The 21984-nt window shown below is 44.7% G+C and overlaps 1 protein-coding gene and 2 long non-coding RNA genes across 3 annotated transcripts; 2 read left to right on the forward strand and 1 right to left on the reverse strand.

Annotated features, from left to right (window-relative positions):
• Positions 1–436: 436 nt before the first annotated feature.
• TMED2 (transmembrane p24 trafficking protein 2) lies at positions 437–9923 on the reverse strand. The gene is made up of 4 exons (XM_042962227.1): positions 9657–9923; positions 7991–8183; positions 4815–4922; positions 437–1967 (listed from the first exon to the last, which is right to left on the reverse strand). The coding sequence occupies exons 1-4, from the start codon at positions 9834–9836 to the stop codon at positions 1843–1845; spliced, it is 606 nt and encodes a 201-aa protein (XP_042818161.1). The 5' UTR covers positions 9837–9923; the 3' UTR covers positions 437–1842.
• A 100-nt stretch (positions 9924–10023) lies between these two features.
• On the forward strand, positions 10024–14525 carry LOC122232589. Its single transcript, XR_006209934.1, has 3 exons — positions 10024–10242; positions 12350–12529; positions 14358–14525. It is a non-coding gene; the product is annotated as an uncharacterized LOC122232589 (long non-coding RNA).
• Positions 14526–16285: 1760 nt separating this feature from the next.
• On the forward strand, positions 16286–20347 carry LOC102961753. Its single transcript, XR_444668.3, has 5 exons — positions 16286–16470; positions 16639–16756; positions 17113–17280; positions 19362–19488; positions 20157–20347. It is a non-coding gene; the product is annotated as an uncharacterized LOC102961753 (long non-coding RNA).
• Positions 20348–21984: the final 1637 nt, after the last annotated feature.

The following is a 21984-nucleotide window of genomic DNA, read 5'->3' on the forward strand; positions in this document are numbered from 1 at the left end:
AATCATCAAAGAAACCACACAAAGAAAGCTAATACTGGGTTCCTACTTATGATCCTCAAGTTTATAAACCTAAGAAGTGACAATTTGGGGTGCCTGGGTGGCTCAGGCGGTTAAGCATCCAACTCTTGATTTCGACTCAGGTCACGATCTCACATGGTTGTTCATGAGTTCAAGCCCCACGTCGGGTTGTCGCTGACAGCGTGGAGCCTGCTTGGGATTCTCTCTCCCCCCGCTCTCTCTCTGTCCCTCCCCCATTCACTTGTGTAATCACCAGAGCTCTCTCAAATTAAATAAACAAACATTAAAAAAAAGTGACAGACATTTATCAGGCATGATAACTCAGAAAACATGAACGTGCGTCATTTGTGATATGAATAGAAAGCTGGTACTTTAACAAATGTTATTTAAGCATTAATATGAAACAGAATACTAAGACTGTTTTTAAAAAGAATTGTTTATTTACTGAACCTGGGGCAGATTAGATACACAACCAATTTTAAATGTACATCTTTTAATTCAATTTTGAAGTGTTTTCACACACACCCAAAAAAAAAAAAAAAAAAAAAATTGGAGTTGCAACAGCTGTCTTAAGGTAAAATACAGTCACCCTAAAACTGTTGCAGTATTTTCACCCAAGGTCGAAAAATTGTTTATCCTGAACATGAAAACCTGTAACAAATTTAAATTAATTATATAAAACTCGTTACTTGTAGTTTTCCCCTTGCAAAGATCCAAAAAAAATGTACAAGTAACTAACATACATCAGTCACAACATAATCCTGGATCACCCCCACACCACAACCAGATGCGCCTTTAATTTTAAACCCATCATCAGAGACCAAGAGAAAGTCATGTCATTTTATACAAAACAAAATTCACATGTGCCAAAAAATAGAGACCCAAGAAAAACAAAAACAAAATCCTAGTACTGACAGTGATGTTCAGTACCCTAATTAAACAGTGGCCAAAATGCCACTGATCAAAAATAAAATAGTGGCTGTATATCACTGCAATGAAATCCAAGAGGCTTTAACCCTTTGGCATCAAAAATCCAGATGTTTCCAATTGCATGAATGCACACTTCCTACATGCCAAGAGTGGAGAAAGTGGGTGTGCCAGCACAGAAAGAAAAGAGCTACCATTTGCTGCAACACCCAGAGAACTGGCTTTAGGAGAGACTTCTTACAAGGTTAGGCAGAAACCAAAAATGGTTATTAGCTGCTTGTGTCATCAACCTAATTGGAGGTGATTGAGTCCTAGGTTCAAAATACAAATTTAGGGGGGGAACACGTTGTTGGGGAAGTCTTATCTTCAAAGCAGAAACAAGACAGACAGGTATAAAAGTAACAACCTGGTGACACCCCAGTCAGAGCGCTGCCAACAGGCTGAGTGGAAAATGTCAAGATTCAGACTTGTTTCTCCTAAGGACTCAACAAAATGAATCTTTAATGACTTGAACTGCAGGTAAGGGATCCAAAGTCATTTTAGTGAAGTACTATCCGTAAAGTACTTGTCTGAACAAACTGCATTTTATCATGAAAACAAAAGGGAAATAGATATAACAGGGACTATATGCCTGTATTTCACTTACAGTGTTTGAGTTCTGAAAGGCCTATATAATGGAGGCAGAATTCAAATAAGAAATTATGCCAATCAAGTGTCAAATTTTCACTATAACTTTCCTAAAAAGGTGTTTTCCCCCAATATCTATTAATCACAAAGAAACATAAGCTGTGAATGTACAGTTCTGAAAATAAAAATGTAGAAACTAATGACATTATTATGACCAAGATGTTTGGTAAACAGTGAATTATGATTTTGAGATCATCAGGAAAAGGCTTTTTAAACAACCCTCCGGACTTCAAAAAATCTCTTCAGGTAGTAGATCTGTCCCAATGTCATGGCAACTAGAACAAGAGCTTCAAAGAAGGACCAAAGGACCACTCTGCTGTTTGTGTTGTCGTTGACTGTGAGGACAAACAAACAAACAAAATTTAACACCAAAAAAAAAAAAAAAAAAGCATAAGCATCATAAATCATCCTAGTCTTTAGGGAAGGAATATTTTGCACACCATTCAGAGTACTCTAAATATTTTTGTCTTTTGTCCCCAAGCAACTCAACAAACTTAGAAGCAGAAAATTTTAGATTTAAATGGGACCTTAAGGATTCATGGGGTATGGTCAAGCCTGTTCCGCTTATCTATGGGGAACAGGGGGGGGGAAAGTGACTTTAACCTCTAGGGTTAAAACCCAATACAACCTTCTTTCTCCCTCCCATTAAAATATTCCTACATTATAATCCTTTTTGCTGAATCAGAAAACGGACTTAAAAAAAACTAAGAGATGATTTCAAGATCATACAGTTACCCAAAAAGCACTACCTACCGAGTCAAAATGTGTCAAAGTGACTTTCTCCTTAAACACGTATTTAACAAATATTGAGCATCGATGATGCACTTGGCACCTGCTCCAGATGCAGGAGGTTCTCAGTCTCACGGACCACCACTAGCGGTTACTACCGACCTGGAACCAGTTCCACGATTTACCCCCCTCTTAAGCTAAGGATCTCATCCTTGAAGTAACAGCCATGACCACTCTTTACTAATTTATTCTGAAGCTCAATCTATGTCATATTCTTTCACATTTTCCATCAAATTCTACAGCCCTAATTGTTTTTAATTACTAGGCAGTTTCTGATTTTTCTACAAATGGCCAATACTAAAAACAATTATAATTAGCGAGACAGTAACGGTATAAGTCAGCTGAGTGAGTGCATATTTTTAGATATGTGTGTATCATTTGTAAGACACTGACTAAAATTAAAATAGCTAGTGGACTGACAATCCCTCAAAAAGAAGTGAAAAGGAATGGACAAGTTCCCAAAAAGATAACTTAGCTACTAAAAAGTGTGGCTTTTTTCCCCCAGAGTAAGAAAAGACACACACCCAAAAACATTATTAACTAGAACTCTAAACGATCACCCAAGCTAAAATTTTAGTACTAACCATGCCATGAAGTTTACTTCTGCTGAAGACTTAGTAACCAGTATCTAGCATACCTGTGAATGACTAGCTTTTTCAAGATTTGTGTCTGAAAGGGGAATGGCTGAGTCAACACTTCAAAATATTAACCAATCATGTAAAAAGAAGTATTTCTCCCTTCACTTCGCTTAGAAAAGTGTGTATATAAGCCACTGTCCTCACACTACTCACACATCTGCCAGACCTAGAAGATGTTATTATCACAACACTGCAGTAGGGGGAAAAAAAAAAAAAAAAGTCTCATTACATTCATTTCTAAGGAGCAAGTGCTACAGAGAGATGTACAAAAACCAAACAACATCATGGGAACTATTTGATTTGCAAAAATAAACAGAATGCCTAAAATTATATTTGTCAAACAAACACAGGAGCATCTCCGCGCAAATAAGGTGTGAAAGAGTAAGGCTGGATGTCTTCTACAGACCAGAAGACAGGTGCTCCCTCTGGCTGCGGTGTTCCCAAGAACTTCCCATAACCTTGAAGCCATCAGGTCTGAACTGGTTAAAACAAAAAGCAATGAAAGCTCTTGGACCTCAGACTCTGCTCAGTGTCCTTCTCATCCCAGAATGGGCTGGCCCCTGGTGGTCAGCAAGGTACTCAACAAATAGGTCCCTGCCTGGTGAGGGCGAAAAGGTGGTGATCCCAGAGGAACAGATTATGAGTGGAGGCAAAGAGAAGGAATCATGGTGGAAGAGGCAGGGGTGCATGTACACAAGCCTTGGCCCACCTCACGCCCCAATCCGTATCAGCGAAAACACGGGCTCCATATCAGCGAGAACAGGGGCTCTCACTTTTCCAGCCCGTTGTGGTTTTTCATCACTCTCCCATACAAGGGCAAAGTGTGTGCTCTAGGTCCCGAAGGCTCATTTCCATATGTGGCAAGGAGAGATGTAAGAGGGAAGGGGGAACACAAACCACACCTTCAAGAGGTTCAGCCTGTGCCCACTATCCCTTAGAGTCACTCTTCTCTCCACTCCCTACCCCAACCTCGAACAGACTCCTGACATAAAGCACTTTGCATTCACAGACAAGCTTGCTCCCGTGCAATCTACCCCCAAGAACTATTTGGAGGATGAAAAAACACCGAACCATAGATGTGGACCTGGATCTAAGATATGGTATCTGGTCTGTGTGTCAATATGGTACCTCTTAATTTTACATGCAAAAGCACAGCATAGTGCTTAAGGCTACATCATGGGCTTTTGCGACTAAACATGGGGTTCCTTCCAGCCATCACTGCTTCCATAGACAAATATACTCCCCGTCCCCAGTTTACAAATTTAAGAACCCAAGCTGAGCTTCACCTGGTGGCTGCCTAGATTCACATTTTAGTGCTATTTTATCTAAATTAAACGTGCCATGTTAGGGAAAAAGCTAACCTTTAGCATATAATAATAATATTGGCACAGAAATTTCAAAATATGTGATTAAAAACCAACCATTTCACACTTTTCTTTTCTGCTTTAGGAAAACTATCACTGAATATTCCTTAGCTGACCATAGATTTTTTAAAACTCTTAAAAGCTCGTGCTAAATCTTCGCAGCATTTTTCACTTTAGATTTAGTGTCCCAATAATAAACTAGTCCAATACAAAACTCTACAAACATGTACTCAAAAGATACCTTTGAATAGGTGCTTTTTTTAAATCAAGGCTTTAGTAAGATAATGTTTGTAAAACATTCACACGAGGAAAATATAAACAAGCTGTTGAGAAATACACCTTCACAATTTCATGGCCACCACACTGCTGCAAAGTGACGGCATTAACTTACTCGCTCTGTGTATCCTCTCCCGGACTTCCATGTACTCCTGTTCGTGTTTCACAGCTGTCATTGCCACTGCCAGCTCATTAATCATTTCTTCTAGCTTGTTCTGGTGAGCTACAGAAAAATTTGAAAACAGATTGGCACATATTTGGCAATCTCCTTTTGAAAAATACTTTTAAAGCAATAGTCCTCAAAATATTCCTTAGAGAAGCCATGTAAAAGAAGGTGTTTAGAAATGGCTCAGACATCACTTTGGACTACTGATGACCATTTAATCCTCAAAGCATTTTTTAAAGTTCATTCCCAGTACAGAAACCTCTTTCAGGGTAGGAAACACTATGTAATACTTACTAACTAAGGGAGAACAGTTAACCCTAAGAAATCTCCTGTAATGAATTGTTGCTAAGTTCACTATACTGACTGCTAACTGAAGGGAAAAAAAAAAAAAAAAAGACGGGGCGGGGGGGGGGGGTGGAGAACAAAATATAAAACAAACAAAATTCCTAATAATCCTATAAATAACAATATTTAAACTAAAATAAAAATCTATGCCTTAGAATCATAACTCTAATGTTAAGAGCAATAGCATTAGAATCATATAACTCTAATGTTAATTTAAAAGCAGCATCAAAACAGACTTTTAATCTCAATGAAGCTGAGTGTAGAAAAACCTGAAAACACTCTTGAAAAAATTCACACCAAAACTCAAACATTCTTCTACGAAACTCAAAGCAGTAATTTCACTACAGTGGGGAATGCCAGGCATTGTAAGTGAAAAAACAAGCTCACAACTGCACAAGGTTTAAAATCAGGTATTCTTTTTAGCCAAAAATGAATACAAGGTGAACGGACAGTTCTGAAGAATAAGTGTATGCTTCTAGATATTGCTAGAAAACAATGTTTTAGGAACATTGTGACAATGAACAAAACAGTTAGGAAAAAAGTATATACCACAAGAGAAAATTCCCACTGGAGGGCCCCTCCCATATGAAGGTAGTTAGGTTGGAATCTCTAATCATCCCTCTCTAGCTTCACTTTGAAAGCCCCAAGCGTGATGTGACCTTAGGAGCAGGGCTTCTCAGGAATGGCACTGTTGACATTTTGGAGCAGAAAATTCTTTGTTGTGGGGGCCTGTCCAGTGCACTGTAGATCTTCCATCCAGCCATGAGAATCAAAAATGCCTCCAGATAGGGACACCTGGCTGGCTCAGTTGGTAGAGCATGCGATTCTTGGTCTCAGAGTAGGGAATTCAAGCCCCACGCTGGGCATGGAGCCTACTTAAAAAAAAAAAAAAAGTCTCCAGATATTGCCAAATGTTCCCTTGGGGGGCAAAAACTGTCCCTTGCCTGAGGACCACTCCTTTAGAGTAAGGTTTGATTTCACAGCTTCCATTCGTCAACATTAACAAAAGCAAGGATTTTAAATATTATGTTAAAGGATTATTTAAGAATAATACTCACATTCCTCAACCAATATTTTCTAAATTTAGAAAGGACCAATTTCCAGAAAATGAACAAGCACAAACCCCTTCAAAACTCCTAATTCTCCTTGAGTTAGCCAAGTTCCACGCCGTAAGTGGCCCCGAAAAGCAAGCACAAGAATTACTAAGTAGTAGGATTCTCTAAATTCTACAGATTTCAAAACCTAATAAATACTTTATTTTTTTAATGTTTATTTTTGAGAAAGAGAGAACATGAGCATAAGAGGGAGAGAGGGAGAGAGAGCGAGAGCATGAGCATAGGGGGGGGGGAGAGAGAGAGAGAGAGAGCATGAGCATGGGAGGGGGGGAGGGGGGAGGGAGGGAGGGAGGGAGGGAGAGGGAGAGGGGGAGAGGGAGAGGGAGAGGGAGAGGGAGAGGGAGAGAGAGAAGGGGGGAGAGAGAGAGAGAGAGAGAAGGGGGGAGAGAGAGAGAGAGAGAGAGAGAGAGAGAGAATCTGAAGCAGGCTCCAGGCTCTGAGCTGTCAGCACAGAACCTGACATGGGGCTCGAACTCACAAACCGTGAGATCATGACCTGAGCTGAAGTTGGACACTTAACTGAGCCACCCAGGCGCCCCAACAAATAACTTCTTTATGATGTAAGTACCCTACAAACTGCTTAATATCTAAAACAAATACTATCGCGTTAACACTATGAAATGTGTTGCACTGCTAGTTTCCACAAATCCTGATGTACGCCGTGCCCCCTCCCCTCCAAAAATCCAAATGTGCTGGTTCTTGGTAACCAATTCCTCCAAAAGACTCAATTCAGGGTTTGTTGCTGGTCAGTAGAGGAATATAGATCAATCTAACTGCAACATATGGCTGAAAGAGCCTTTCTCACCATATCTAGACACAGCTTCCAGAACTGGAATTCACGTCCAACCAAATTTCAAGTTAGAAAACTATCCCTAAAAGTCAACAGCACCATTTGCCATTAGCTCTATGTTTAAGACTTTTACTCCTCCAGTTACAATTGAATCTTTTCACCCTCAACATTCATCTAAAAGAAACAAACTATGATGTTACTACTAAAATGTCAGTCCCTATGTTTCCAATGCCATTAATTTAAAATGACCTAACCTATACCTCCCATCATCCAAGTAAAAACCACAGAAAACAATCAGTCTAAAACTCTAATTAGTTGTAGGGGTTTTGTAATTAAGAGAAAAAACACTCTCGTGCGAACAAACAGGTTAGAATGAAGGAAAGCAGAAATTAGCAGCAAACAAAAACGCAAAAAGACAGGATGCTGTCAAAAGACAATCTACCTACCATCCCAGGTATCTCCACCACCTAAAGAAAAGCGTAAAATATAAACACACACAAAAATAAAACGACAAAATTTAACCAAACCAGTCACGTATAAATGAACAATAAACAACAATGTATATACCAGGATTAGCAAATCCACACAACCACCTAAAGCACACATAACCTACATGCTTACAAAAGCACAGAATGACTAAGAAAAGTTGCAAGAGACCGTGGTAAAGAACTGAAATATGAAATTCCAGAAAATTATTTTTGTTAAGTAGGAGTCCTGGAGAAATAAAAAGTATGTATCACAAAAGCTTTTGGTTTTAAAGACGGTGAATGAGCCTCGAATAAGAAATCAAAATAAACGCTCCATTCAGATGAATAAAAACGTACACAATGTTAATTCTTAGAACGTGATAGAAGTCTTCTGAATGTTCATCTCACCTTCTGTCTCCATGTCTTGTCCTTTGGGGGCCTCCCCAATATCAATGGTGAACATCACTATTTTGGGCGTCATAGTAGACATCCTATTGCTGAAACAAAACTTGTATGTTCCATCCATGTGAGCAGCAAATGTGTATTTCCCACTGGACTCTCGGTCTCCTTTATAAATTCCTTTATTATCAGGTCCTGTAATCTGGAGGCAGGAAAGAAATGCACATCACAGAAGATTTAAAACCATACTTCTCCGTAAGCGGTGTCGTCGGCAGTAGGATATCCGCTAAGAAAATTTAACTTTCACTTAGTGACAGTAACGTCTTTGGGCTGCGGTCTCGCACTCATGAAACAAAGCTGGACTCGATGGCTCCCCAAAGCACCTTTCCATTCTGAGTACGTACGTTTCGTCTGTCCAACCTAAACATCAACTCCTCAGAAACAGAAGAGCACCGTACACGTTGTCTCCAACTGGCCTGTATCAGCAACACACATGCAAACTCAACCACTAACACCAAAACGTGAAAAAGGATCTTTAAAACTAAAAAATCTGAGCAAGCTACATTTCTAGGTTTCCCTAAACGGTTGCTGCAAACCAGTGTAGGAATCCGCTTTATCTGAGATGCCAGAAGGCTTCAGAAAACGACTAGACTGGAAATTAAGGGACCCGTGTTCTCATCCATCTGCTACACATCAGCGGTTAGGCTTTGGTCACCCTAGTTCCTCGTAGAGAGCGTGCAAAATCTGGAGACTGGAATAACTGGCCTTTAACGTCTTAACTAATTTTTTCAGTCACTCCTTCCACTATCCCCTTATTTTTGGGCTTCACTCTTACTGTGTCGTTTGTGCCCAACTCTGCTGTTCACTGCCAAATGGAAAATCCTAGAACCCAATTAATCATGCTAACAGTGAACTTAAGTATTACTTACATCTGGTTTCCTAAATAAATAAGTAAATAAAACGCGAAACACTCTTTTGGTTAAAAAAAAAAAAAAAAAAGGGCGGGGTATAGGAGGAAATTCGGGGACGCTAGTTTCTAAAATAATTTCCTGTTTTCTCCAGATACTTTATCTGTAATCATCACGCCTAAAATGAATGACCCAGCTCCGGCTTTCCCCTAGCCAGAGACGGCAGAAGGAGGTATCTGGAAGTCTGCATGAAAAGAGGTCAAACACTGAAGCTGTTTCTACGAAAAATAAGGAAATGCACAACGCAAACGTCTGCCTAGCCTCCGTCAGTGGCATTCGCTTTACTTTCTCCAACACTAATCCGTAACACGACGGAATGCAGCTGCAGACCCAACGAGACCGGCCCTCGGCTAGCCGCGACACGTTAAGCGTCGCCTGGGCCCGGAGCTGACACGCGGCGCCTGGTCGACGAAGCTCAGCGACAGGTTCCACGGGGAACCCGCCGTCCAAACTGAGAACGCAAAGCAACTAAGCAACGGCTCCGTATCCGCGGGGCATCCCGGGGCACGGAATCCCGGCGGGCCGCGGGGGAAAGGGCCGTGAGGGGGGTCGCCCGGGCGGAGGCCAGACGGCGGCCCGGGCCCCTCCCAGCGCTCGGACAGCGGCCTCCACGCCCCGCGCCCCCGCAGACCCAGCGCGGGCCCCAGCGCCTCCAAACCCCGAACCGCCGCGCGACCCCGCCTCGGCCGCGGGCAGCGCGCCCGCACCTCCACGTCGATGTCCAGGAAGCCGCCCTCGGCCACCTCGAAGATGAGGCCCATCTTGGTGCCCGAGGTGACCCGCTCGAAGAAGCACTCCTCGGCATGCGCGTCGATGCTGACGAAGTAGCCCGAAGCCGTGGCCAGAAGAGCGGCCAGGAGCACCAGCAGCTCGGCGAGCGTCACCATGGTGGGGCTGGGGCCGAAGCCAGGACCGGGACCGCGGCCTCCAGAGCCGCCGCCGCCGCCGCCGCCACCGCTGCCTCCTCAGCCGCCGCCGCCTCTGCTCCGCCCCTTCCGGCTGCGCCACCCGAGGGGGCTGATGCGGGCGCCGTGGATTGGCGGGCGCCGGCAGCTGCCACGTAACGGGCGCACGGCGGCCGCGGAGGGACAAGGCGGCTCCGCGCACCCCGAGCCTGGATGGTGGCTCTGAAAGGCCAAACATCGTTGTCCCCACCATCATCCCTTTCGCGCGCAGGCTAAGTTTCACGTGGACCACGCCAGAAAGCGACAGTATCAAGAAACCTCCCGCGCCCAGTGCGACGCCCTAAGATTGTCTAAAGAGATGGCGAAAACTTTGGAGGCAGCAACAGAAGTAAGAAGTAAAGGGAGATGGGGGCTGACGCCAAGGGCTTCGAGATTCTCTGTTGCCTTCCCCTTGCCACCAGGGACTCGCCAACAGACTCCAAACGAGTCCCCAGTTTTCCACCAGTTTGATCCAGTTCAGATGACTGTTAACCCCCTAGATGACGTCGGGATCATTTCCATCTAATTGTTTTGCTGTTGTTTAAGATTTTATTTTTTTAACTTTTTTTAATGTTTATTTTTTGTTTTTGAGAGAGACAGCATGGGCAGGGAAGGGGCGGGGGGGGGGGCGGGAGGGGGGGAGGGAGACACAGCATCCGAAGCAGGCTCCAGGCTCTAAGCTGTCAGCACAGAGCCCAATGTGGGGCTCAACCTCAGGACCGCGAGATCATGACGTGAGCCGAAGTCCCACGCTTAACCGACTGAGCCACCCAGGTGCCCCAGATTTTATTTTTTTCGGTAAACTATGCACCCAACATGGGGCTTGAACTCACAACCCAGAGATCAAGAGTGGCACGTTCTTTGGACTGAACTAGCCAGGTGCCCTACCATCTAATGGTTAAAACAAAAAACACACCGACCATCGCACTGACACGTGCGACCGCTCCCATTTAAGGGAAGAAATGATACTCTCTGATTCGAAGAAGCCTCCTCCCCCTTTTCCCAAAAAAACCCACGTCGACTTGCATACCAGCCCCTTCTACCCTAACCCCAGAAACCCTTGCCTTGAGTCCTAATTGCGAGAAGGTGCCTTCAGAGCACGAGCTCCCCTTCTCCGTTCTCTGGCCAATGAATGAATTACCTGCCTGCCATCAAATACCGTCTGGTTACTTAGCCAACGGAATTAAGCAGGGAAAGCACTTACCGCTTGGGAAACACCCTAATCCCACAGAAACCTACCAGAAAGGATGGAGATGGGTGTAGACTGGGAAGGGGCACAAGGGAACTTCCTGGGATTTGGGAAAGTTTTTATATGTTCACATAGTATTTTTATACTTAAGACTAATACACCTTGGGGCGCCTGAGTGGCTCAGTTGGTTAAGCATCTGACTTTGGCTCAGGCCATGATCTCACAGTTCATGAGTTCGAGCCCTGCCTCAGGTTCTGTGCTGACAGCTCAGATCTTGGAGCCTGCTTGAGATTGTGTCTCCTTCTCTCTGCCCCTCCCCTGCTCGTGTTCTGTCTGTCTGTCTCTGTCTCAAAGGTAAATAAACATTAAAAATAATAATAATAGGGATGCCTGGGTGGCTCAGTAAGTTGAGCGTCCAACTTCAGCTCATGTCATGATCTCACGGTTCCTGAGTTCGAGCCCCGTGTTGGGCTCTATGCTGACAGCTCAGAGCCTGGAACCTGCTTCAGATTCTGTGTCTCCCTCTCTCTCTGCCCCTTCCCCACTCATGTTGTCTTTCAAAAATAAATGTTAAAAAAAATGTTTAATAATAATAAGAAAAGACGGCTGCACCTTAATTTACTGTATGCATATAATACTTCAACTACAAAAATATTTTTTACCTGGTTCAAATCCTCCAAACTTGGAATTCTGTCAGCTTCCCAAAGTGTTCCTGCCACATCACGCCCCCTCAGCTCTTGCAAGCTGCTAGGACAATTTTCTGCACTTTGCTGCCAGATACACTTCTAATCATCCCTCAAAACCCAACCCAAATGTCACCTTTTTTCTTCTCTCGAATGTCCCTAGACATAACCTCTGCCACATAGCAGCCCTGTCTTCTGTGTTGGCGATGCAGATTTGTGCAACCGGGCTACGGTTATTTGCCAGTCTGCGGCACTCCCGAGGCACAGTCTTGGCACGTGTATGCTGTGCTCGCAGAGCCTATCCGGGGGCCACAAAAGACCCCATTCATGACACTAGGTGGAGTGTGCTGACCTGACCTGGCGCTGGGGAGACCTGGCTGCTTACTCCAGTTTTGCACATAGCTGTGTGACCTTCATTATGTCCCATCAGCTTTGAGCTTCAGTTTCCTCGCTTGTAAAAGGGGGAGGACACCATGTCCACCACGCGCCTTGCTCATCTAGTGAAGTTATTAAGAGGATCAGATGGCATCCCGTATGTGAAGGTGCTGTGCAAATTTGAGGGATTTTTTTCTTTTTCTTTTTAGGGATTATTTCTTGAAAGACCATCAGGCAATAGGGGGCAGTAGTGGCCCAATATCCAGTTTCCCTGCTTCAGGTGTCAAAAAACAGGTGCAGGGCTTCCTTGACTGAACTCAAGAGCTCTAGTGATGTCCCCTGACTCCCCGCTCTCCGGACTGTGTCACAGGCCCTGCTTGTGCTGGCAGGTCAGTTCTGTTGTGTTATTCTGGGAGCCCAGAGCCTGTTCCCTCCAGCCTCTCTAACCCACTTATATGCCTCTCTTTCTCTCTATTGAAGTTCTTCCTGCTTATAATACCTACAGTAGTTCCCTATTAAAATGAATTAAACTGGGCGCCTGGGTGTCTCAGTCGGTTAAGCAACCGACTTCGACTCAGGCCATGATCTCACCGTTCCTGAGTTCGAGCCCCGTGTCAGGCTCTGTGCTAACAGCTCAGAGCCTAGAGCCCGTTTCAGATTCTGCGTCTCCCTCTCTCTCTGCCCCTCCACCCCCCACACTGTATCTCTCTCTCCAAAAAAAATAAACATTAAAAAAAATTTTTTTAATGAATTAAACTGAAACAGGTTTTTTGACTTCCCAAGCAACCGAACTGTATAGAAAAGTGCCTAGAACAATTCTGTTTTTATCTAGAAATGAAATACATGAATTTTCACTTTCAAACTGATGAAATATTCTAACTCCACTTACCAGGGACTTAAAATGTGGACATTTATCATCTTGGTGGACCACCCTGAATTATATATTGTTGGATTTTATAAAGTAAATCAGGGGATCCAAATTCAAATGCCTTCAGGGATCAGGCAGTTTACATGAATGAGTGAAGGCACCCCAGCTTAAGGCAATAGGGAGTAGGGAGGAGTGTGGCAAATTGGAGCATAGATGCTGTATCTAAATACACTTGGCTCCAGTGTTTGAAGACACATGGTGGCCAAACCAAAAATGCAGCCAGAAGTCATCTGTGAATTTATTTTTTTTTTGTATTAGAAACTAATTAACTGTGCTATCTAAGAATCAGAAAAGAGACAAAAGTAACTCCAATCACAGTACCATAAACTAATCACTTATCAACTACTTGGCATAGTTCCTTCTTTGTAGAGGGTTTTCTTTTCAGTGGCATAGCCATAAATTAGTCATCAAGTGTCTTTTGACATTACTTCGGAATCTGAAGACAGGCTCTCAGGACTTGCCAGGCCCACCCACTGTAAATGTACACTTTTATGGTCCTCAGCACAGACTGGCAGGTGCTTGCGTGCCATGGTGTGTGTGAACGCATTCAACACAACAAACAGATGGCTCATAGCCGGCACTTAGTAATATATGATGAATGACGAATGAATCTCTCAACTCAGGTCTGGCCCAGAACCTACCAGGGGGTTATCAGTAATCAGTGAGGTGCAACAAAAAATGGGTCCTGTCCTCCCTTCCTTCCTTCCTTCCTTCCTTCCTTCCTTTCCTTCCTTCCTTCCTCCCTTCCTTCCTCCTTCCCCCCTTCTTTCCAGCTTTACTAAGGAATAGAGATATAATTCATGCCATGAAATCACTCTCTTTTTTTCCCACATAGAAGCTCTTAGTTTATTAACCCTCCCATGAAAAATCTGCACAATCACCACAGATAAAATCACTGCAGAATCTTTACTCCTTTTTTTTTTTTTTAATTTTTTAATGTGTATTTTTGAGAAAGAGCAAGCGAGTGAGCATGATCGGGGGAGGAACAGAGAGAGAGATAGAAACCCAGAATCCGAAGCAGGCTCCAGGCTCCGAGCTGTCAGCACAGAGCCTGACATGGGGATCGAACCCATGAGCCGTGAACCAAGCGATCACGACCTGTGCGGAAGTCGGACGCTCAACCGACTGAGCCACCCGGGCGTCCCGTAATCTTTACTCCTTCTGTTGCCCAATCTCCAGCCCGCTGTTCACCAGCCCCAGCATTAGCTTTTGCAGTGCCCCTGACTTTCTTCGTTCCGTTCTTGCATTCTTTTCGCCGTTTTCTTGAGGTCTTTTTGTTCTCCCAACAGGCCAGGTCTTGCAAGTCTATGTTTGGGTTCATGTATCTTTACATACCCTAAGGAATCATAAATCATGCCAAAGCCAGTTGTCTTGCCACTGATGAGGGACAGAAGCAGAAAAATATTCACCTTTAGCCCAGAAGGGTGACCTATATAGCCTGCACGGTTTTGATAAGCATCAGGTAAGAGCTGCTTGCTACATACTTAAAGGGTCTCATGACTGCCTGTGCATCTCATTGATAGTTCATACCGAGCTGAATGATAAGCACCAGAGAAATCTTGCAAAAGTAGTTTTACGAGTAGACATTCAAAGAAGACATTTGTGACCTACTACTCCCTGCACGTCCCCTCCCCCTTCAGCACTAAGCATATAAGCACCAGCTTCATACAGCAAGAGTGAAGATTTCTCTGCCCAAGGGTCCTGTCGCCGTGCTGCTTAAATAAACTTACTAAGTTGCCCCGGAACACGTCTCAATAATTCTCTCTTGACTGCCTCTCTCAATGATCCTGCAACAACACTGCCAAAATTCGTTCTGAATCCAAATACAAAGATAACATCTGTTGTGGTCTTGTACATTTTGGCTAGTTTTTCTTGAATTTCTTAGGTACTGTTGCTTTCCAGGGTGTAGAACATCGATGACCATTTGTTTCCGTAAAGTAGTCAGTCAGTCATGAACTTTCCGGTCCGGATAGTTATTGTGTCGTTCACGGTGGTGGCTGAGCTCCAAGCAGCCAGGGGGGAAAAAGAGCAAAATCACCTTTTTTTTTTTTTTTTAATGTTTATTTATTTTTGAGAGAGACACAGACAGAGTGCGAATGGGGGAGGGACAGAGAGAGGGAGACACAGAATCCCAGGCAGGCTCCAGGCTCTGAGCTGTCAGCACAGAGCCCAACGCGGGGCTCGAACCCACGAACCGTGAGATCATGACCTGAGCCGAAGTCGGACGCTCAACCAACTGAACCACCCAGGCGTCCCGTGAAATCACCCTTTTAATGTGTACGGTCCAGTGGTTGTTAGCATATTCAGAGTCGTTCAACTATCACCTCTGTCCAATTCCAAAACATTTCATCACCCCTAAAAGAAACCTGGTACCCATTAGCTGTCACTCCCCATTTCCCATTTCCCCCAGCCTTCCTGGCAACCACTCATCTATTTTCTGTCTCTGTGGATCTGAGATGAAATCGTACAATCCGTGGCCTTTTGTGGCCAGCTTCTCTTACTTAGCACCATGTTTTCAAGTTTCTTCCACGTGGTACTTCATTCCTTTCTGTGGCTGAATAATACTGCATTGTGTAGACGGGCCACACGTTGTTTGCCATTTGATGGACATTTGAGTTTCCACTTTTTGACTATTGGGAATAATGCTGCTATGAATGTTCACACACACATTTGTGTATGGACATACGTTTTCAATTCTCTGGGGTATATACCTAGAACAGACAAAGTAAATCCTTTCTGTTGGAATCAGAAGCTTGTTGAGCGAGGGACTAGGAAACCAGATTAGAAATTGAACAGTTGCACCCATCAGTTCTCAAAAGCTGGCAAGTTCTAAACAGAATAACAAAAGGCTGTTTCCACAGAAAGGCTAGCTCAGCTTTCTGCTCTCTGGGTATGAACACTCCCTTTCCCTTCTGGTCCCACGGGAGTCTGTTTTAAAATTAGGGAAGAATAAAGGAGACTAAGGGATTTTCTCTCATCAGTATTTTTTTTTTTTTTCATTTTCAGTTTTAAAATGTCACTTTGTTGGGAACAATTTTCATAGAGTGATCAGAAGTGAAGATAAACATAACCACAATATCACCACTTAATCAGATCAGTCCTTGCGGGAGGGCGGGGGAGGGGGCTCGGTGTTAGGCTTCTGCCCATTTGATCTCAGACCCAGGCAGCCCTCTCCGCCCACCCCCGAATCACGAGGAACTACATCTCCCAGGCTCCCTTGCAGTCCGCTTCCTGGTAGGTTGGGCCAGTTGCAGACCCTGACAGAAGGTCGGAAGGTGGAGGAAGGAAGAGGCCGCAGCGTCTGTCTCCCTCCGCTTTGGGAAGCAACTCCGCCGTATCTTCGAGTGTCCAGCCCCTCGGAAGTTCCCGTTTCCGCTGGGTGGTCCTGGATCCTGGACTCTGGTAATTGCACACTTCCCCTCATCCCCTCCAGTCCTAACTGGAATAGCGGCTTTCTGCTGTTGCTAATCTGTGGCTCGTCTCACCATCCCTTGCTTGGCTCCTATCATCACCTGTTGTGACGATTTCAAAACATATCTACAAACCCTTTGGTCCCCCTCCCTTCAAAAGGTGCAGCCTAATTCCCCTCTCCTGGACCAGGAGGCAGAACTGGCTTTGTGACTCACCTCTGTCTAGGAGAATGTGGCAAATGTGACAATGTGTGACTTCTGATGTTAAGTCATAAAAGGTATTGTAGTTTCTATCTTGGTTTTTTTTTTGTTTTTTGGTTTTTGTTTTTTTGTTTTTGAGAGAGAGAGTGCACACAAGAGCTGGGGAGGGGGCAGAGGGGGAGATGGGCAGAGGGGCAGATGGAGAGAGAGAGACTCTTAAGCAGGCTCCGCGCTGAGCACAGAGCCTGACTCAGGGCTTGAGCCCACGACCCTGGGATCATAACCTGAGCTGAAACCTAGAGCTCAAACGACTGAGCCACCCAGGCGCTCCCTACCTTGTTCTCTTGACTCACTTCCTCTAAGGAAGCCAGCTATCTGGAGCTGCTCTGGGAAAGACCTACATGGGGAAAAACTAATGCCTCCCCCCCAACAGCCATCAAGCACACCATCCCGGAAGTGGCAGCTCTGGCCCCAGTTAAGCCCTCGGATGAGAGCAGCCCTCGCCAGTGTTTTGACTACAACTCATGAGAGACCCTGCATCAGAACTGCTCAGCCAAGCTGCTCTCAACTTCCAGATCTGCAGAAACTACAAAAGATAATGGTGATTGTTGTTCTAAGCCACTAAGTTTTGGGGTGCCTTGTGCACAGCAGTAGATAACTAATGCATATGTCTAACCAATTTCCAGCATTAAAACCTTTCCATTGGAGAGGCCCCTGGCTAGCCCCATCGGTAGAGCATGCAACTGTTGACCTTGGGATGTGAGTTCAACCCCCGCATTTGGTGTAGAGAGTACTTAAAAATAAAATCTTGCAAAAAAACCCAAAACTTTCTATTGGAAAGACCTAGAATGGATTCTGTTTTCTGACTGATACAAACTCCTGTCCTGAATTATAAACCAAATGTAAAATTAACATCTGTAAAAATGAAAAGTCTAGGGGAGCCTGGGTGGCTCAGTCGGTTAAGCGTCCGACTTCAGCTCAGGTCACCATCTCGTGGTCCATGAGTTCGAGCCCCGCGTCGGGCTCTGGGCTGATGGCTCAGAACCTGGAGCCTGCTTCCGATTCTGTGTCTCCCTCTCTCTCTCTGCCCCTCCCCCGTTCATGCTCTGTCTCTCTCTGTCTCAAAAATAAATAAACATTAAAAAAAAAATTTTTTTTTAAAAAAAGAAAAGTCTAGGGGCGCCTGGCTGGCTCAGTCAGTAGAGCATGTGACTCTTGATCTTGGGGTTGTAAGTTGGAGCCCCAAGTTGGGCATAGAGATAGATAGATAGATAAATAGATGGGGGGGTGAGGGAGGGAAGGAGGGAGAGAGACGGGGAGGAAGAAAGAAAAGAGAGAAAGGAAGAAAGAAACAAAGAAAAAAAAGGAAAAAAAAGGAAATGTCTAAATGGGAGTCTGCTAGTGAATTTGAAGGCCTGGTCACATGACCCTGGGCCCCTGTGGTAGGCCCTGCTTGCACACGGGGAACAATACCTGGAAGTAATTAATTAGAGACTAAAGGGGCAATCCAAATAGAAAATGCTACAGGAAAACAGAAGAGGGGCATTCTTGATGGTAGAATCCAGGGGTGAGGAAGAACAATATTTAAAGATTTGGGAAATTAAGTGAAAAGAAAAGGATAGTCCAGATCATGAAAATGAAACTGAAGTATTAAAAAGAGAACATTTTAATTTTTTTAATGTTTATTTATTTCTGACAGGGGTGGGGGCAGAGAGAGAGGGAGACACAGAATCTGAAGCAGGTTCCAGGCTCTGAGCTGTCAGCACAGAGCCCGACACGGGGCTTGAACTCACGAGCTGTGAGATCATGACCTGAGCCGAAGTCGGATGCTCAACCGACTGAGCCACCCGGGTGTCCCAAAAGAGAACATTTTTAATATCAACTTTATTAGATGACTATATTTCTACAGTGTGAAGGAGTACTACTGACTTCCTGGTCCCAAACTAAACATCAGTGTATTTGTTTGTTTGCTTGTTTGTTTGTTTAGGTGTGCTCAACATCCATTCTCCCCTCTGTAAGAGTATCTCACTTGTCCACTGGGGATTCCTTTCCCTCCTATCTTATCCAGTACCACTCTGGTAGACTATCCCTACCCTCTGGCTCTAAGCTTGACCAATCAGCATAAGTACAGGGATTGGTCCAGGGATAGGTATGTGTCCCAAGCTGAGCCAATGATATGCAATGAAAATGCATTGAATTTTCTGAAGCTATTGGTAAGATTTAACCCTAGAGGTCCTGGAGACCACCTTTGCCACCATGTGTGGATAGCCTGCATGAAAGTGACATCAACATCATGCAAATCCCAAGCTGAGGAGCAGAGAATAGATATCAGATGCTATTGCCATCAGAAAGCCCCTGGATCCAGCTACGCCTGAAGTTCACATCCTGGACTTCTTATTTACATAACTTTTTCACATAAGCCACTTTGAAACATGAAAAAGTTTTTGTCAAACTCTGGAAATCCAAAATAAAAGGCGTTAGAACTACAGGGATTATCCGCGTGTGTATTTGGAGATGCTCATGATAAGCAGGCTCGATGCTATAAATGCTTTAAAATAATTTAGGTCAATTAATTAGCACCATGGTTTAGATTTTGACAGTGCCTAAGGAAAGACTGTGTTTTCAAAGACCAGCTTATGGGCTAGAAATATATATTTTTTTCTTTTAGGTTTTATTTTTAAGTAATCTCTACACCCAACATGGTGGGGGTCCAACTTACAACCCCAAGATCAAGACTCACGTGCTTTACGGACTGAGCCAGCCAGGCGCTCCTAGAAATGTAATTCTTAGCCCTGTCACTCATTAAGAGGTACGTACTCAGCTCCTTTCTGGAAGTGTCTTTGCTTCCTCACCGGTAATATAGAGTAACATCTACTCAGGAAGGCTGTTTGCAGTCTGCTTTGCAGACGAAGTGAGCTGCTCTTTTTCTGGGATTCCATAACATTCTCAAGCGGTTCTATCATCGTCCTTATCTGGTGTTATTTTTTATTATTCGAATATAGTTTATATGCCACACAACTTACCCATTTAAAGTATACAGTTCAATGGTTTTAGTTATACTCACAGAGCTGTGCAACCGTTATCATGATTAATTTTTAATTCTTTTTTCTAATGCGTATTTATTTATTTTGAGAGAGAGAGAGAGAGAGCTCGAGTGTGCACAGCGGGGGAGGGGCAGAGAGAAGGAGACAGAGAATCCCCAGCAGGCAGCGCTGGCACCACAGGGTCTGCCACAGGGCTTGATCTCATGACCCCAAGATCATGACCCGAGCCGAAATCGACAATCAGACGCTTCACCGACTGAGCCACCCAGGCGCCCCCGTTATTTTTCTAATTCTTAAAGATTAAGAGTTCGTGCAGCTGAAAAGCATAAAAAATCAGGCACAGTGTGGTCCAGTTGCTCAGGTTACATCACCAGGATGCGGTTTGGTCTCCTGTGTCTGAGCCCTGCTTTCCTTCTGTCACCTTCTTGCTCAGGCAGGCTCTCCCCAAACCACCGCGAGATGGCCACCAGCAGCCTCAGGCTTCCAGCCGAGTTTTGCATCAACCACATGGGAAGAACAATGAACCAAATGAAACATTACCTTTTCTGAGAGGTCCAGGAGGAACACCTGGGTGGCTCAGTCGGTTAAGCGTCCGACTTTGGCTCGGGTCATGATCTCGCGGTTCGTGGGTTCGAGCCCCGCGTCGGGCTCTGGGCTGACAGCTCGGAGCCCGGAGCCTGCTTCGGATTCTGTGTCTCCCTCTCTCCCTCTGCCCCTCCCCACTCATGTTCTGTCTCTCTCTCTCTCAAAAATAAACATTAAAAAAAAAGGAAAAAGAAAAGAGGTCCAGGAAAAGTGTCATGGAATGTCACTGGACCGTCTGAAGTCAGTCCCTGCCCGTTCCTGAGGCAACCACTAGGCCCACAGGTTGGCTAATGTGGGCTGGTCAGGCCTGGGTTTCTCCTTCCCAGGAACCAGGGAGGAGGTGGGGGGGCGGTTCCCCTGAAGAAGACCAGAAAAATGGGGTGGATCCTAGGAGGGGAAACAATACATGTGCCCCCTCCAGTCACTGGCCTGTGAGCTCCTCGAGGGCAGGGACTTCTGCCCTAAGTCATCTTTGCACTCCCAGAGCCCCTGCTGGGTGACAAAGCTAGCCAATGGCTGCGAGCTTCCCGACTGGATAAATCCCTTTTCCCTTTTCCCTCTTCTGTCCCACTCTCTCCTGGAGTCTGGTTCATCTGCCAGAAACAAGAAGTTCTGTGAAGAGATAAAGATTCCTACAAAGTGATCTGGGCTTTCAGAGGAAAGTACTGTTTTTACCCCAGGCACAACAAGAAGGCGGAGATACCTCCGAAGTTCCTCAGTTAATGAATGGATAAGCAAAGGTGGTCTATCCACACAATGGAATATGATTCAGCCATGAAAAGGAATAATGCAGTGACCCACACTATAAAGCAGATGAACTTGAAGACATTATGCTCAGTGAAAGAAGCCGGTCACAAAAGACCAGGTATTATATGATTCCAGTTACATGAAATATTCACAATAGGTAAATCTATAGAGACAGTAGATTAGTGGTTACCTCGGGCTGTGATGCGGAGTAGGGAGGAAACGGGGAGTCACTGCTAATACGGTTTCTGTTTAAAACAATGAAAATGTTCTGGAATGAGATGGGGTGATGGTTGCATGTAAATACACTGAAGATCACGGAATTGTACCTTTAAATGTGTGGATTTGAAGACACGTGAACTATATTTCAATAAAGTTGTTTAAAACAAACAGGGGTGCCTGGGTGGCTCCGTTGGTTAAGGGTCCCCCTCTTGATTTCGGCTCAGGTCATGATCTCACAGTTTGCGGGATCGAGCCCCACGTCAGGCTCCTTGCTGACATCTCAGAGGCTGCTTGGGATTCTTTCTCTCCCTCTCTCTTTGCCCTTGCCCGGCTCGTGCTCTCTCTCTCTCTCTCACGTACACTCTCTGTCTCTCTCAAAATAAATAAATAAACTTAAAAAAAAATAAACAAGCACACAGGGAAGTTTTCGATCCGCCAGGGTATGGTCCAGAAACAGCTGGGCTGGCACAGCTCGGTGAGATGGCAAAAAAGGCAGCCAGAAGCTGTGACTTCAGGATAGGATCATGTTCCAAAGCTAGTTTTCCCCTAGCCCGATTTCCACCATGAATATCAAACAACTGTCAAGGCTTTGAGAGAGAGGAGAGCGGTGCCTGACATCCAGGAGCTGGCCTGGCCCTGTCAGCTGGCCTCTGTGTTCTCCCGTTGAAATAACAATTTCATAGAACATCAACATCAGACAAGGCCACCTC

Source organism: Panthera tigris, chromosome D3, assembly GCF_018350195.1.
Source record: "Panthera tigris isolate Pti1 chromosome D3, P.tigris_Pti1_mat1.1, whole genome shotgun sequence".
Lineage (NCBI taxonomy): Eukaryota > Metazoa > Chordata > Mammalia > Carnivora > Felidae > Panthera > Panthera tigris.

What these genes read in the sequence shown, in the direction of transcription:
- TMED2 (XM_042962227.1), bottom strand. Translation starts at nt 9,836, where the DNA reads ATGGTGACGCTCGCCGAGCTGCTGGTGCTCCTGGCCGCTCTTCTGGCC. An exon ending in TCCTGGACATCGACGTGGAG is followed by an intron (nt 8,184 to 9,656) that starts GTGCGGGCGCGC and finishes TCCTGCCTCCAG; the next exon opens with ATTACAGGACCTGATAATAA. An exon ending in ACAAGACATGGAGACAGAAG is followed by an intron (nt 4,923 to 7,990) that starts GTGAGATGAACA and finishes ATTTTTCTGTAG; the next exon opens with CTCACCAGAACAAGCTAGAA.